General features: G+C 41.3%; 3 protein-coding genes across 3 annotated transcripts; all 3 read left to right on the top strand.

The window, feature by feature from the left end:
- The first annotated feature begins 797 nt into the window (after positions 1-797).
- Positions 798-3,574, top strand: nat14 (N-acetyltransferase 14 (GCN5-related, putative)). The gene is made up of 3 exons (XM_036538272.1): positions 798-900; positions 1,587-1,677; positions 2,284-3,574. Exons 2-3 carry the CDS (start codon positions 1,597-1,599, stop codon positions 3,046-3,048), a joined length of 846 nt encoding a protein of 281 aa, XP_036394165.1. The 5' UTR covers positions 798-900; positions 1,587-1,596; the 3' UTR covers positions 3,049-3,574.
- A 2,699-nt stretch (positions 3,575-6,273) lies between these two features.
- Positions 6,274-8,909, top strand: aicda (activation-induced cytidine deaminase). The gene is made up of 5 exons (XM_036538303.1): positions 6,274-6,293; positions 6,953-7,118; positions 7,515-7,791; positions 8,347-8,462; positions 8,859-8,909. Exons 1-5 carry the CDS (start codon positions 6,274-6,276, stop codon positions 8,907-8,909), a joined length of 630 nt encoding a protein of 209 aa, XP_036394196.1.
- Positions 8,910-9,450: 541 nt separating this feature from the next.
- LOC118784200 (adaptin ear-binding coat-associated protein 1-like) lies at positions 9,451-14,642 on the top strand. Its single transcript, XM_036538277.1, has 8 exons — positions 9,451-9,555; positions 10,930-11,030; positions 11,153-11,257; positions 11,722-11,803; positions 12,212-12,320; positions 12,590-12,740; positions 12,873-12,966; positions 13,351-14,642. The coding sequence occupies exons 1-8, from the start codon at positions 9,461-9,463 to the stop codon at positions 13,406-13,408; spliced, it is 795 nt and encodes a 264-aa protein (XP_036394170.1). The 5' UTR covers positions 9,451-9,460; the 3' UTR covers positions 13,409-14,642.
- The last annotated feature ends 958 nt before the right edge of the window (positions 14,643-15,600 follow it).

Here is a 15,600-nt window from a genome sequence, read left to right as displayed (position 1 = left end):
GCACAGAGGTAATCAAATCACATTAGACTCAATCCAGCCAAAAGGAACCACCTGTTGCAGGGTGATGCCTACTATAATGTACTGGCCTGAAATGAGTGAAAATTGAGTTCAGGACACCCCCTTGCCTGGGATCTTACTGGCCAACACCTGGTGTGAAGGAATGACTAGAACTGAATGAGTACCTTTACAGAGAAACCTCTATAGACATGACAGCCTGAGAGAAAATGAATGAACTGAGGTCATTCACACAATCATGCCAAGTGGGTTTGATAAAGGCAAAAAAAAAGATGTTTGGGAGACAACAGGCCAGGAAGATGGTGAGGGGGGAAAAAAAAGAAAGAAAAAAGATTGTGATTGATCACGATCATGCTTACAGTGTGTGTACAAAGTCAACTTGAGTTTTTGTGAATATGATACTCTGTCTATATTTTGCTTGGATTCATTAAAATTATTGGTACAAAATAATAGTAATATTAATAAAGCAAAGAGTTAATAACGTTGCATATGTGTTATTTTACCTTCATTTCAAAGTATGCTTTGTTCATACTGTGTTTGTCTACATCGAAATAGCTGCGTCCTGGATTTTTTCTATGGCGTCACTGTCATAGAAACTTTCTAGTTTGACCCACATCTAACGGTACAAAAGACTCATAGCGTGATTCACGTAGCACCTACGGTAGTTTAGCTGCGCAGCTACCAAGGAGCCTTGTACGTAGGTGGCGTTTTTTTTTGTAGTATTCACGAAAACAGATACGACCGCAACGAGAACGCGTATCCCTGTTACAGGCGACGAATACGCAGCTGTCCGAAGTCATACAATCAAGTGTTGCTAAAAGCGATTGTGGTGTGCAACTTTAGCTATCTTTGGATCCCGGTACTGATTAGACTCCCTGGTCTAAGGTATGCGGGTATGGGTTGGGGAAATATATACTCATGTTTTGTTTATTTTGGGACGGATATATATGAAGGTCGTTAGCTAGCTACATGGTTAAAACGGATCAGTCATGGAATAAGATAGCTAACGCTAGCTAACACTAGCTACATACCTTATAAGGATTTAAAACTGGAATAACGTTAGCACAGTTAGACGCTGTAGCTAGTTGTACGTAGTTCCTACTCGCTCCCCTGCCCCGATCCTTCTTAATTTTTTGCCTACGACATTGCAAGCTATCTTGTTTCCTCTTCTCAGTCTTCTGCGTAATAGTTCATCAACGATAGCTGTCGATTTAAGATCAGTTTAAACATCTCGGTGTGGGTACTATTATTTGGTTTTCTCCCCCTGTGTAGAGCACAACAGAGTTCATATAAAGTGTTATCCCCCTTTTCATTCGTCAGTCGGTCAAATCAGGGTACTACTAATCCTCACAGTGTCCGCTTATTCTGCGGTGTTTATGTAATGTTAATTCTCCTTTGTTAATCTGGAATAAATGTAAGCATTTAAAAAGCTATAACCAAATAATGTGTCAAAATATTGAGGCCAACGGCCGCAAATTACGGAATTTCTTTCTCAGGAAAACCGTTGTGACTAAATGACTTGGTCGCAGTCTATGCCAAATGACGCTCCAACTGTAATATCGGTTGCCTAGAAATCCAGAGATGGTGAAGTTGGAACTGAGCCAGGTTGTGATCCGCCGAATGAAGGAGGAGGACATAGAGGCTGTGAAAGAACTCGTTAAGGTGTGGTGTCTCTTTATCTTTTTTTTATATATATATTTAATTTTTTACTTCTGTTATAGTTCACGGACGCGCCTCACTGTGGTTGCCATCTGTGTTTCTTTATCAGTTAAAAAGTTACCAGTTGTCAAACCATAGGTGTCATTTACGCTGGGGATGCTGGGGACATGTCCCCACCACTTTTTGTCGTGGCCCATTTCGTCCCCATCACTTTAAAAAGGTGTGAGCACGTCAAAACCGTCGTTGTCCCCAACACTTTTCAAAATAAACTGACGCCCATGTGTCAAACTATATTTGGCATTTACAATCGGGGGCTGGAGGGTTCAGCTCAACCAATGTATAGCAGTAATGTGTTATTACTGCCTGATTTTTGTAAGTGCCTCTGTGTTGACTTGTGAAATTTTAACATAATTTTACTAATGTGCTATGCTTATACACTGATATAATAATATAATAGAAATAAGAAACCATGCAGTTTTGCCTACTTCAGGTGAAAATGTGAATTTTAGAAAGTTATACCCATGCCAATCAGGTGAGCTTTTTTCCCCTTGTCCTTCTTGACTTCCTCTATATCTCTGTTTTCTGCTCTTTGTCTCCTGCTTTCCATAGGAAGGGTCTCGGGGCTCAGAGAACCGCCTCATTCTGCACCTCCTCACCCGACCCCTGTGCCTGCTCCTCCTGGCCACCGTCTCGTCTGTCATGCGCTTCCTCCTGCACTCCTTCATCATGGCCATGATCACCCCCGTCTTCCTCGTCATCATCTACCTCAAGCTCACCATCCCTCGATCTGTAGGCATCCTGGGCACGAGAATGCCCTACTGGGACTACGTGGGGACCAGTTACCATGGAGCGCGGGACTCCACACTGGAGAATCCCTACGCGCAAGGCAACGTGAAGCCAAACGCTGGCAGGAACAAAGATAAAACCGCAGAGCCTCACGAGAAGGGGAGACACCGTCAGAAGGAGAAGGCCAAAGACAGGGAAGACAAAGAGGGAGGGGAGGTGTGGCTGGCAGATTGCGAGGGAGAGATTGTGGGGTGCATCTCCAGAGAGAGAGCGAGCAGGCCAGGGGACGTCAGAATCTGTCGGCTGGTGGTCCAGTGCTGGTATCGGAGAGAGGGGCTGGGGAGGCTTCTCGTTCAGAGTTTAGAGAAAAAGGAAAAGGAGATGGGAGCGAGGCGGGTGTACGCGCATGTGCCCGCCCCGTCAAAGATAGGGGACGTGTTTTTCCGGAAGCTGGGCTACCGGAAACAGGGAGAGATGGAGGAGAAAGGACAGGGAGACGATGAACTGAAGCAGCAAGAGGAAGAGGAGGAGGAAGAAAGGGGATGGTTGGGATTCCAGGTGAATAAGGTGTTTGTGAAGGATCTGTGAGATGAGAGTAAGATGGAAAGAGTGATTGTAAAGTTGACAGACTGGGGAAAATAGGAGACAAGGGATAAAGGGCAAAGAAGGGGTAAGAAAGGGTTATACAGGGTGTAAAAAATGGAGGAAGACACTACCACTGGTTGAAAACTTGAGTGATTTTGGATGAGGGTCAACACCTACTACAGAGAATGAAAAGAGAAAGATTGGGGCAGCTGGTGAGAAAAGGAGGGATGGACTAAACTGGCCCTTCTTATTTTGTGTTATTTATGCTTTTATTTATTATGTTTGTAGTTGTGATTATGTATATTCAATATGTTGTCATTACCCACATGGCTGAAGTTGTTTTCCTCTTCCTTCTCCTGCACTGAAGGGGGCACTCTCCCCCAAAAATCTGATTGTAATGATTATGTTGAAATTATGTCATGTTCATATTGTTTTGCTGATGTTTGAAAATGAAAATGTCAGTTTTATAAAGCCAAAACTCGAATCAACCTTTTCCAGTTATTTTAAAAACAGTACACCCCTCCCAGCACCCCCCCCCCTTAAAAAAAACAGGTGCACTACCAAGAGTCTACCACACATAGGTGTAACCTGGTTTCTGTAACATATATTAAACACCTAAACATCTCATCCCTCTACGTGCCATTTAGTTTTATTTTTTTCATAGTTATCCTAAATGATTGCAGATACCCAGTTATACGTTAATGGTAGTGCAATGTGAAATTCTCTGTGAAAACAGTGATTATCTTAGCATGACATTTGGTCATTAATACCAGACTGGCTGTTAAATTCAGTACATAAAGAGGCAAAATAAACATAATATAGTACTGCTAGAACTGCAGTCTTTTGTGAGTGTAAAAGTAGGACACTGCATTTGTAAATGTTCTCGGCTCACACACAGATACTGTGGCAAAAAAAAAAAAAAAAAAAAAATTGCATGTGTTTAAGGAAGCTTGCGGTTAGAGTGAGTCTGCAGAATGCTCGCCTGACTGTATACTTCTGCTCACCTCTGAACACCTTCACCTGTATTTGAGGAAGTGTGTGGCTTTGCTGTTATGAGTCTGCAAAACACGGGCGCTCTCTATGCTCCATCTTTAAGTCTACCTTTAATCATTTTTTACAACTTTCTCTATGTTTTCTTGACCTTTTTTCCACAGTTGCATTTTTCTGCATGAATGAATGACCTTTTTTGTTTGCATGTGTGTGTTACAGATGTGAGGTTTAGCTTGTGTTTGACCGTTAGTGAGTGGGTGGCACAAGCTGTGTGCGTGCTTCACCACTGCCTAACCCAGATGCATGCTCGGTTAACCTTATAATTCACTCCAGTATCCTCAGACAGAACCAGAATGAGCAGTAGACCCAAGTGCTCTCACACACACTCTGCCGGATGTTTATACAGTAAAGCCGGATAGAGGAGGGAGAGAGTGAGGCACTTTCTGTTTTGTGGTGTGGAGAAAAACAAATGAGGAGGTAAAGTTTTTTGGCAGGGCTGGTATATCATGATTTGTTTTGCTAGTCTTAACTTTTTTTTCATGAAAATTAGTTTTATACATAGCATAACTGTGATTACATTTCCTTTTAACTTCAACACCAGCATTATATATTGCAGCACCAAGTGTCAGTTCAAAAGGACTGCTGCCATTTACTACATGACTAAACTTCCACTTCAAAAACACCTGTTTGCAAAAAACTCAAAACCAAATTGCAACTATTAGTGTTTTCAGGAAACAGATGTGCACTCTTGCCACTGGAAAGTAAACGTGTTTGTGTCTGTGGTTTGTGTGTATGTGTGTGTGTGTGCGCTCGTGTGTGGGGCTGTATAAGTGTGGGGGTGGGTGGGTTTCGGAAAATATGACTTGGCATTTCCTGTCTTGCTCCTTTCTCTCTTGCTGTCAGGGCAAACTGCATTGTCCAAATATACTTATTGTCTTACTTACACAAAACAGGGCTGCACAGCAGTGTTATTCAGTGCATGTGTTGATGAAGTGCATTTGTCAGCTCCGCTCAACACCCATTGGATGTCAGTACTCATCACTCACAGTCTGTCACTCATGTTCAGGGAACCCTGGACAGTGTATTCAATACAGGACAGCGCACGGCAGAGGGCAGTAGAAATGGGTACGTCGAAGAGCCGCAAAATTTCTTCCAGATGTGCAGGTCGGATCCGTGACACATGTCGATGTTCTCCAAAAAACATGCGCTGGGAGCAATAGATTCCCAAACCGCAAAATGTGCTCAGGGGCATGAATTTGACGCTTGTGTATATTGTATTCCGAAATGGACAATTGTGCATGAGCAGATTTATGGAAGATGAGAGCATCTTTGGCGAGAAGCCAGAATGTTCCACATTCCTCTGTTGGATGAGGCTGTTGGGATCACGATGCTGGAAGAGCTCAGATATGTTTATTAGACAAGCACGTCAAGCTCTCCCACAGACATCCCGGGACGGGGGTGTAAGAGAGGAAAAAGAGGGTCAGTCCATTGAAACATGTGTGAAAGACGACACTGCGGTTAGAACATATCTGATATCTTCTGTAAATGTCTTGGCAAAGCCAAATTAATGGGTTAGGCAACTGGGTATCTTGTGCTAGAAGTCACTCTGGATAAGAGCGTCTGCTAAATGAACGTAATGTATTGAGTGTGCAGGGTTGAGACACTTCCAATCTCCCGAGTGTGCACTGCTGACAATATTTGTTGATGTATCGGAGAAAATAAAAGGGTTGTAGTTCATGTCAAAGAGTACACTCAAACACTGGTAGCCAATTCATGCCAATGCAGTAGTCATAAGTTTTAATGCCTATCTTAAATACTTTTCACCTACAGCTATTTTTGATAAATGTTGAAAAAGTTATGTTGCATCACTTGTACATATATATGCATATCCCTCTAAATTCAGGAATAAATTCTGCAGGCACACATGTACACATATCAATGTGTTTTAAACACATTTAAACACAGTACTAAAAACTGCACAGCAATGATGTGCATACCTATATAATATCAATGAATATACCATTATCTTTACATCTCTCCTTTCAACGCTCTCATCAGTTCAAATTGATCACCCCTCCCCTCCTTTTTTAAAAAATCTGCCTGCCCAACCAGAATCCCCCCCACCTATCTGTGTCTCATTAGCTAACTGTCTCCCTCCACAGTTCATGCACTCACTCATTTACTCACTCACGTGTTCGCTTGATTGATTCCGAGACAAAGAGAGATACATCTTTCGAAATGATTACCAAACTGGACAGGTGAGCAAAAGCGATACTATACTAGTATATCTGTCCCTCTTACTCTTTCTCTGTTTTAATGAGGTGGCTGGTGCCAGGTGCACAGTGATGCTTCATACTTTTAATTACTATCTCTTACCGCCTTGCTTGTACAGTAATACTGTGAGCTCCCCTTAGGATGCCTTGGAGCACTTAAAAAACACTTTCTCTGGTTTCGCTCAGCGCACAGATGCACAGATGAAAGTGAGATGAGCGATATATGGGTTTAACATTTCAATGCCGTTGCATTGCCATTGCAAAACGTGTGGTCTTAAATACAGGGTCTTACGCAAAGAGCTATCTTTATAATAACTTTAAAAAGTCATGCCTGATTTTGTCCTTTGGACAAAATGTACATGTAGTAATTTTATCTGTTTTAGACAAAATGAGTTGATGATCACATTTCTTAGTTTGCAAAATGTCACAAATACTCTAAATAAATAAATGTAAATGTACTCTAAACCCATGTGTGCTAAAGTTATCACTCATTCAATTCATTACAGTTCTGGAAAAATCTTTTTATTTCAGCATGCTAATATGCTTCATTACTAATTATATCTGGAATGCACAGCTATTGTACTGGATGCATTGGGTGTAAATGATGGTATGGTGCCACTGTCATAACTGTGCGTTTGTGTCAGTGTTCTTTTGACTCAGAAAAAATTCATTTTCAACTACAAGAACATGCGCTGGGCCAAAGGTCGAAACGAGACGTACCTGTGCTTTGTAGTGAAGAGGAGGGATGGTCCAGATTCCATGTCCTTTGACTTTGGGCACCTGCGTAATCGTGCTGGCTGCCATGTTGAGGTAAGTGACAACAAAAGGAAGTGACAATTATGGGGGGCAGGCCAAACAGAAATGGAAGATTGCTTGGACTGTGCATGAAATTCTCAAAGCTAAGCGCATTTCTAAACACGGATTCTCCTTTTTCTTTTTTCTGAGATGTTCTGGGTATTTTCCTCACGTCACATCAACTCACGTCAACGATTCTGACTTTTGAAGATAACCACCATTTCCCATAATCCATTATTTCTTTGCTCAATTACGGCATGTGTGCATAATGACATCAGAATAAGGAAATAGAGAGTACTGTATGGGCTTGTTTCAGCACAACAAAGTCAGAACTACTGTTTGAAGTATGTGCTGTAATATACCTTATTATTATTTCTCTGCCATTGACCTTGTCCTTCTGCCTCACACCAGCTTCTCTTCCTACGATACCTGGGGGCGCTGTGTCCAGGCTTGTGGGGCTCAATTCCAGGAGGTGCTAGGCTCTCTTACTCTGTGACATGGTTCTGCTCCTGGTCCCCTTGCTTTAACTGCTCCTGCCGCCTGGCTCAATTCCTGAACCAAACACCCAACCTCAAACTCCGCATCTTCTTCGCTCGTCTCTACTTCTGTGATGAAGAGGGTGTAGAGAGAGAAGGGTTGAGGATTCTGAAGAGGGCTGGGGTCCAACTCTCCGTCATGAGCTACAAAGGTAAGCATAGACAAGAGACAAAAAGTGGGAGGGGCTTATATGTCCTTCACTAGGTTCCACTGCAAAGAATTCAAATGCTTTTCACACTATGTTTAAACCCAGCCGGCAATTTTCAAGGCAGCTCTGTGTAAATATTTTGATTAACCACCTACCAACTTCCAGAAGTAAAAAACTGTATGTGTTTGTTGAGTGATGATGAAAGTCAGCTTGATGGTGAAAATCAGCTATGACGGGCAGAAGACTAACAGTGGAACTCCAATCACCAATCCACTGTCATCAGAAGACATCACTCTTTTCACTGAACTGTGACTTTGATCACTTCAGTGCTGAACTTTATCTCCATTTGACAGCATTCCTTGATGCCTAAAGACTGGTTGTTAGAAATGTCTATTTTAGTCTAATAGCTTAAATGTAAGCACTGACAGATGGATTCAGATACAGCTGGTCAGTGTTTATTCGTTGTGTTATCTTCCATTGTTCAGCAGCTTGCATATGCATACATATGTGCGTATGTGTGTGTGTTTATGAATGCACTAAAATGTTCTTCTCTTTCAGACTACTTTTACTGCTGGCAAACCTTTGTTGCTCGCAGGGAGCGAGGATTTAAAGCCTGGGACCAGTTGCACCAAAACTCTGTCCGACTGGCAAGAAAACTCAACCGCATACTGCAGGTACTGGCAGTTCATAGTCACTTTGCAACAGTAATAATATTACTATTATTTTTTTCATTTGAAAGGACTTCATAACTCAGTAATATGGAGTATTCTTTGGACAATATACCACCTCACACAAGTTGTGATCATCTACTGCCATGCCACTGCCATGGTACTCACTCAAATGTTTGTTATGTGATGACATTAAAGTCAGTGACATTACACTTAAAAAAAACCCTTCTGTCCACTCATAATATGTCCTCCTCATTGTATAAATTCAATTTCAAAGCCTTTGTGAGTTTCATGGTAAATTTAGAACACACTGGCCTTTAATCCCCTATTATGATTGTGTGCACTGGTGCGTGTGGTGCTCTAATCTCTCTCCTTTTCTCTCTCTCTCCCTCTTTCTCTCAGCCCTGTGAAATCGAAGATTTAAGAGATGCATTTGCACTCCTCGGATTCTGAAACTGCTAACCACCTCTCGTTCTCTGTTTTGATCATCTCCTTGTAATAATAGGAATCTCAAGATTGAAATGGTAACATGGTGCTGGAAAACTCTGCTAAATCCATTAAACTTGAATTTAACTTTATGTGTAGCATTAATGTATTAAAATACTACTGTGTTGACTGTCATTAAAACCACGGACTGTACATTAAAACCATGGTTCTCCTGTCCTTCTTCTTCTGGTTTCTCCAGGATATAGGTCTTGTACTGTGTTCACCACGTGCTTCTCTATGATTGAGAACTCACCCATGCAGAAACAAAAGTTCTCATAATAATGAATACACAGTCCTTAATGTGCAGACAATAATTCACGTTTTTGTTGGTTGTATTTGTCTTTGTCAAAAGTTAGGAAACTCCAAGTACAAGTTTGCTATTTTTTCCTTTATAGAATAACCCTATGTTTGAATGAAATGAAAATAAATTAAAGTAGCGCTTTTTGCGCTACTACACTGTATATTACGCTCACGGTTACGCACCAGCGTTCGGATTTTGCGATTGAATTAAAGTCAAGATGGCGACAGAGGGTGAATACGAGTCGGTCCTGTGTGTGAAACCTGACGTCAACGTTTACCGAATCCCTCCACGGTCATCGAACCGTGGGTACAGGTAAGTGCCTGTCGATACGGACCACTGTTCATTGAATGTTGGTGTCGGTCCGGCCCTTACGTATAGTTTATGTATTACTTTACCCAGCCCGGCAGCTACCGAACTGGCTGGCTTATCGGATCCAGATTCCATTGGCATGCAATGGCATTGCTAGCTAGCTAATTGCGTTTATGAACTGGCTGTGCTAGCTAGCTTGCAAGTAATGATGTTGCCGGTGCTTTTTTATGAGGAAGGTTTGTTGAAGTGGTACTTGGTAGCTGGCCTCGTCATGGTATCCAGCTTAAGACGTTTTAAAATGACCTAGGTTAGCTAGCTAACTGTAATGAAGGTAGCTAGCTGCCAAGCAGATACACCTGTCCTGTCGGGATTGAGGAAACTGGGACGCATCAGCTGACTTGATCATTACTTGCTACTTGCTATAGCAACCGAATCAGTAAGCCAGCTACTATTTCTTCTGAATCCTGTCGATTGTAATGTAGCTGTCAAGATGTAGAGGTATTTAATTGATTGTTAATTGAAACTAGGCCAGGGTTTTCGTGTATTAATGAATTAGTAGGACGGATCAAGATCAATTCATTAGCTGGTTCGGATCGACCATGGATTCAGCTTAGTTGTCAGCAGTATATTGGTAAGGCTGAATTGCTGGTAGCTAACTTGGCTGTTTGCGTTTCGCCAGAACCTGTCACAGTTAACTAAGCCACTTATCCAGCTGGATAATTAATCAGCTGGAAGCAGCAAGCTGGCTAGCTACTGCAGCATGTTTTCCGCTGGATAGCAAGCTAGATGTGCGAGCTGACATGTGGGTAATATTTTGCTGAGACTGCCCACCCAGGTAGCAATGTAAGAAAGGATAATGGTCTAAAATAGCAAGCCACAGTTTCTCTGTAGATCAGACAGAGGTCACGAAGTTTGGTGCGGTGATGTGAGGTATATTACGGTATAGCTATCCAGCTAGTTAAAGGCCAGAATTAGAAAATAAATGTCAGCCTTTAATGTTTCATTTCGAAATGTCTGTTGTTTTATAACATTTTATGAAATCGTTTGTTGGTGTGTAGCTAGCCAGCATACTGACAGGGATGATTAGTTATTATCATGTTGTTTACCTAATTGGTCGGGTGACTGTTTCGCGATGCCTTGCTTCTGGCCTAAGTGAGTAAGGATGAATAACGCCACTCACGGCATCTTAGGTCAGGTCAGTGAAATGCCCTTTTAATGTAACGTTTATTATTCATTTCAAACATACAACTGTCATGAAAACCCTGCTGCCCCATTCAAAGTGTCCTCATGCACATGACATTGTTTATACAAAGCATGCTCTTTACAGAATCAGTTTTAAACGGCTCAGTTAGTTGTTGGCTATGTCGTTTCCCTCAGGGCAGCAGACTGGAAGCTGGACGCGCCGGATTGGACCGGTCGTATGAGGGTAACAGCCAGGGGTAAAGTGGCGTACATCAAACTAGAAGACAAAATATCTGGTAAGAGAGAGAAAGATAATACTGCGCTTCCCATTCGCGCTGTCTACATAGCCCATGTGCTGTACAGATCCATGTTTTGGTTTGATGCTGTGTCAACTGTTATGTCCCTTTCTGGCCTGTAGGGGAGCTGTTCGCTCAAGCACCGGTGGAGGAGTATCCCGGCATCACGGTGGAAACTGTCAGTGACTCTAGTCGTTACTTCGTCATCCGTATACAGGACGACAGTGGTGCGTACACTTGAACATTTAATGAATTACATACTCCTAGTAAACATATTTTCTTTTACAGTTCCTCACTTGACAGTAATACCGAACACCCCATTGGCATGTGCGCATGCATTCAAGCTTTATAAGCTACCTTGCTGACAAGAACCATTTAACATTTGTTCATGTTGATCTTGATCTTTGTCATTCTGGGATAAATATATGTCATTTGTGAGATAAAACGGGAATCGAGTTTGACTGCGTCATCTGATGGAGTGGCCATTAATGTCCAAATTCCTCAATGCATAGGGCAAACCTAAAATGTGCTGTTATTAAGTCAACAAGGATTAGTCCAGAATGCCCAGATTTGACTTATTGTCTCAGTAAAAGAGACCAGGTTAGTGACCCAAGAAGCACAGTCATCGACTCTAAAGAGGTTGTGGTTTCACATTGCCTTGGAGTTGAGTTATTAAACATCTTTCCCTCAGGTCGTAGTGCTTTTATCGGCATCGGGTTTGGAGACAGAGGAGATTCTTTTGACTTCAACGTCGCTCTACAGGACCATTTCAAGTACGTTCCAAACTGAATATCCTCGTAAGCGGAATGTGGAATCGCAATTTACTGTGTAACAAGAATGTTGTAGTCCTGAAAACATTTTGTCTGCTCCTATTTATCTTGTTCAGCCTCTGTGGTGCTGTATGTTTCATAGTTTAGCATTGGTTGTGTGCATTGGTCACTAGGTTGGAATGACGGGATTGGTTGTGTTTGCATCTGTTTCTTATTGGGCTTTGAATGGATGTACAGATGGGTTGCAATTGTCTTCTTTCCTGGAATCAATGGATCTTTATGTGGTATTATGTTTGAATTTGAATCATTATGTTTGAATTTTAGTCAGCCAGCTTTTGCATATGTTTGACCGATGAGTATGACAATCTTGAAACTGTCCTTTTACGGAATTCACCCTCTCTGCTCTCACAGGTGGGTTAAACAGGATAATGAAATCATTAAACAGTCTCAGGCACCTGATTCAGGACCAAAGTTGGACCTGGGATTTAAAGAAGGGCAAACCATCACTCTCAATATTGGGGTAAAACAGGTTCCTTCACGTTCCTCCAATGTTCATGTTCTTACCGTATATGACTGTTACTATTATGACTATGAAGTGTCTGTCTTCAGATACTACAGAAGACAAGAATTTAGAAGTGATTGATACAGTGCAGTAAACCTGTTGGCGTAATTAAACTGCTGTCACGTAAAGATAATCTGCCCGTCGAACCATTTTTACATGTTTGAACCATCTTGACGAATAGGATACTCTCCATGGCCTATTTAGTCACAAACCACTCTTTCTCTTAGCAAGCCAGGAAGAAGGAAAAGCCACGCCCCCAGAGTACAGGGGGATTTGGGCTCCTCCCCCCTCCACCTGGGGGCAAGATAGCCCCGCCTCCCTCCTCCTCCGGGCTTTCGAATCACAACACAGAATCTCTTACAGGGGACGGAAGCACTGGTAATAAAGCATTAATATTGATTATTTATAATTATTACTTTTATTTAGGAATAATTACTCTTTGTTGCTGTTCGATGTTAACTGCACTGAGGAGATTAATTAGTGATTATTTACATGCATTCTCTGTCTCAGGCTGTTTGTTAGAGCTAGACAGCAGTAATTCCAACTCTATGCCGCAGTCAAATCCAAGCACTGATCTTTGGGGAGACTTCTCCACTCCTGCAAGGTAATATGGTGGACTGTTCCCCTCTCTCCTGTCTTCTGCTGTCTATTACTGTACTGCTTCATCAGGTTTCTGTATATGTGCTTCTGGTCGTGGTGTGTTCCTTTCCTCCCTCTGTCTTTCCTCGTACCTCTCATTGTTGCTACCGTCCACATGTGTTGTTATGTCAGCGTTTGCCCATTGTGCTTTCCAATGCAAATTTCCCACGAAGTACGATCTTATCAACACATTTGCTAACAGTGTACAGCATGCATCGTCTAATTTATTTCAGATTGTAGCGATATGCTGTAGCTGGACATTCTCACAGACATCGAGAATGCATTGTGTAATGCAGCGAGTGAGTTTATTTATAGCGCTCACGTCACACTTTCTCTTTTTATTCTACAGTTCCCTCCCTCCACCGGCGCAGCAGCAATCTTCCTCCTCGAACTGGGTTCAGTTCTGAACCTGGGCGCCCCTCTCTTTCACCTCCATTGCTGTGTTTCTCTCTCTCTCACGCCGTACGTCCTCCATTTCATTTTCACCCATTCGGTATTAAAGCTAAATCCACACCGTGTCCTCTCATCAGGCTTAGTCTCTGTTTCAACGCCGTGTCTGTTACTGAGGGGGAAGAGCATGAGAAGGATGGGACATAGATAACTGAACTTGGAAATATTTAATAAGATAATATGCAGTATCTGCTTCTTAAACAATTATGATAGTGATGATGTAGCTAGGTAATTAAAATAATAATACATACACATAATATGTATATATATATAATTGTCACTGTACTATATACTATATACATAGTTGTATATTTTAAGGGCCAGTTAGGTTAGTAGATCTAATTTTCTCCTACTGCTCAGTACTGCAAACTGAATGCCCAGTTTTGGAAGCACTAATTGATGAGAAAAAAGGGATGTATTCATGTTTACACAGAGACCATGTTTTGGCAAGTTGACTAGTGAACATGAATTCAGTAATTGAGCGCCCTCTAGTGTACAATGATATGTGAGGCATTGATTGTCCTCCTCATGGTCTCATAAGCACAGTACATGAAACGGAAGGTCCTCAATACAGTTATCACCCAGCAAGGATTCAAGGGAATCGACTAGCTTACCTCATTAACATTATATATTTATGTTGCACATTTTTATTCATAAATGTATGTGTATATTTGTTCTGTTACATTTACCCCCCTGTGTGGCCCAGCACTGTAAATACAGGCCAGTGTAGTACAGTATTAGAGATGTACATTGTGTTGCTGTTTAAAGGGTATAGTTCCTGTTGGAGAAGTAAAGTTATATTCGTAATGATAAGAGAATAACTATATTATATTCAGATATATTTTTCTTTCTGTCTCTCTGACACACACAGACAGACGGCACAAGCAAACAGTATAGACAGAGATTTCAAAAGAGGAAGATTCAAGCTACAATGATTGAATAGCTCATGACCAGATATTAACTGAGAAGACAACTGTAATTTATTGGGTCAATTTTCTGTTGACACCTCTTGTGTTCTGTTGAAGTTGTACATATGTTACCTCATTCAGTGTTCATACCTTGTCATTGCAAATACACTGTGTAAGTACTGTATTGAGAAATATAATGATAATGACCATGTTGATAACGGAATACTCCCTTGGGGTTGTTTTCGTCTGTCTTCATTTTATGTGGATCTTTGGCGAACATGCATACCCAAAATGTCTAAATGATCAAAAACGATGACAATAAAATGACAAAATCATCAAAACTACAAATGTCTGTTTTTCAGTTCTGTTCATGTTTATTTGTCTTAATAAATGTATTGAAAAGGTGAAGGTACACTCACATAAGCTGAATGTGTAATGGAGAGGAGGAGAGTGAAAGAGAAAAAGATAAAGAGATATGGATCAGTAAGGAACAGATGTGATAGTGGTAGATTAAGAGGAAAATATGACCAGGGATGAAAAAGCACAAGTCTGCATAGTTTTGCTTTTTGTTTAAGCACTTAAGTCAAGTACCTTGCCTCCCAGATTGTACAGGAGGGCTTTAAAATTTAAAACCAAATCACTATTTTGAGCAGAATTTCAAACTTCAAACTGGGTAAAAAGAGCTGCTGATTTTCATTTTGCGTACAGGTTATTACAGGTTAAAAATGTGCAAAAATGGAACCCAGTAACAAGTAAATGTTCTATCCACAGGAGCCAGTCAAGCCATTTTTCAACTAATGTTTTCTCTCTTTTATGTTCAAGTAGGTGGAGACACATGCAGTGTTCACAAGCTGCCTCTCAGTGTCAGATCAGATATGCAGTGTGAGGTCTTCGCTCAGCACAAGCTATTTTACAAGATAGTTTACAAGATAGTTCACCTCCGCTTTCAGAGGAAAATACTTTGCCAAGCCACAAAGAAATAAGAAACATAGTGATAGTGGTAAACAGAAAGAGAAATCAGACATAACCTTGTAATTAGAGTACTTATTGAGTAATCTTGTTTGTGTCATAAAAAAGTCATGCTCTAACATGTCGCTTGCAATCCAAGCGACATGAACATTTTGAGTCTAAAACATATATATGTATAGTATAAAAACTACAGCATGCCCGAGTGTCTTAATGTGGCAAAATTATTTGAAGTGTGCCCTTTTAATGAATGAACAGTGTAGCACCTGAGCACT

The sequence above is a fragment of the Megalops cyprinoides genome, chromosome 10 (genome assembly GCF_013368585.1).
Source record: "Megalops cyprinoides isolate fMegCyp1 chromosome 10, fMegCyp1.pri, whole genome shotgun sequence".
Taxonomy (NCBI): Eukaryota; Metazoa; Chordata; class Actinopteri; order Elopiformes; family Megalopidae; genus Megalops; species Megalops cyprinoides.
The sequence above is the reverse complement of the archived record's forward strand: the minus strand, read 5'-3'. Positions and strand labels throughout refer to the sequence as shown.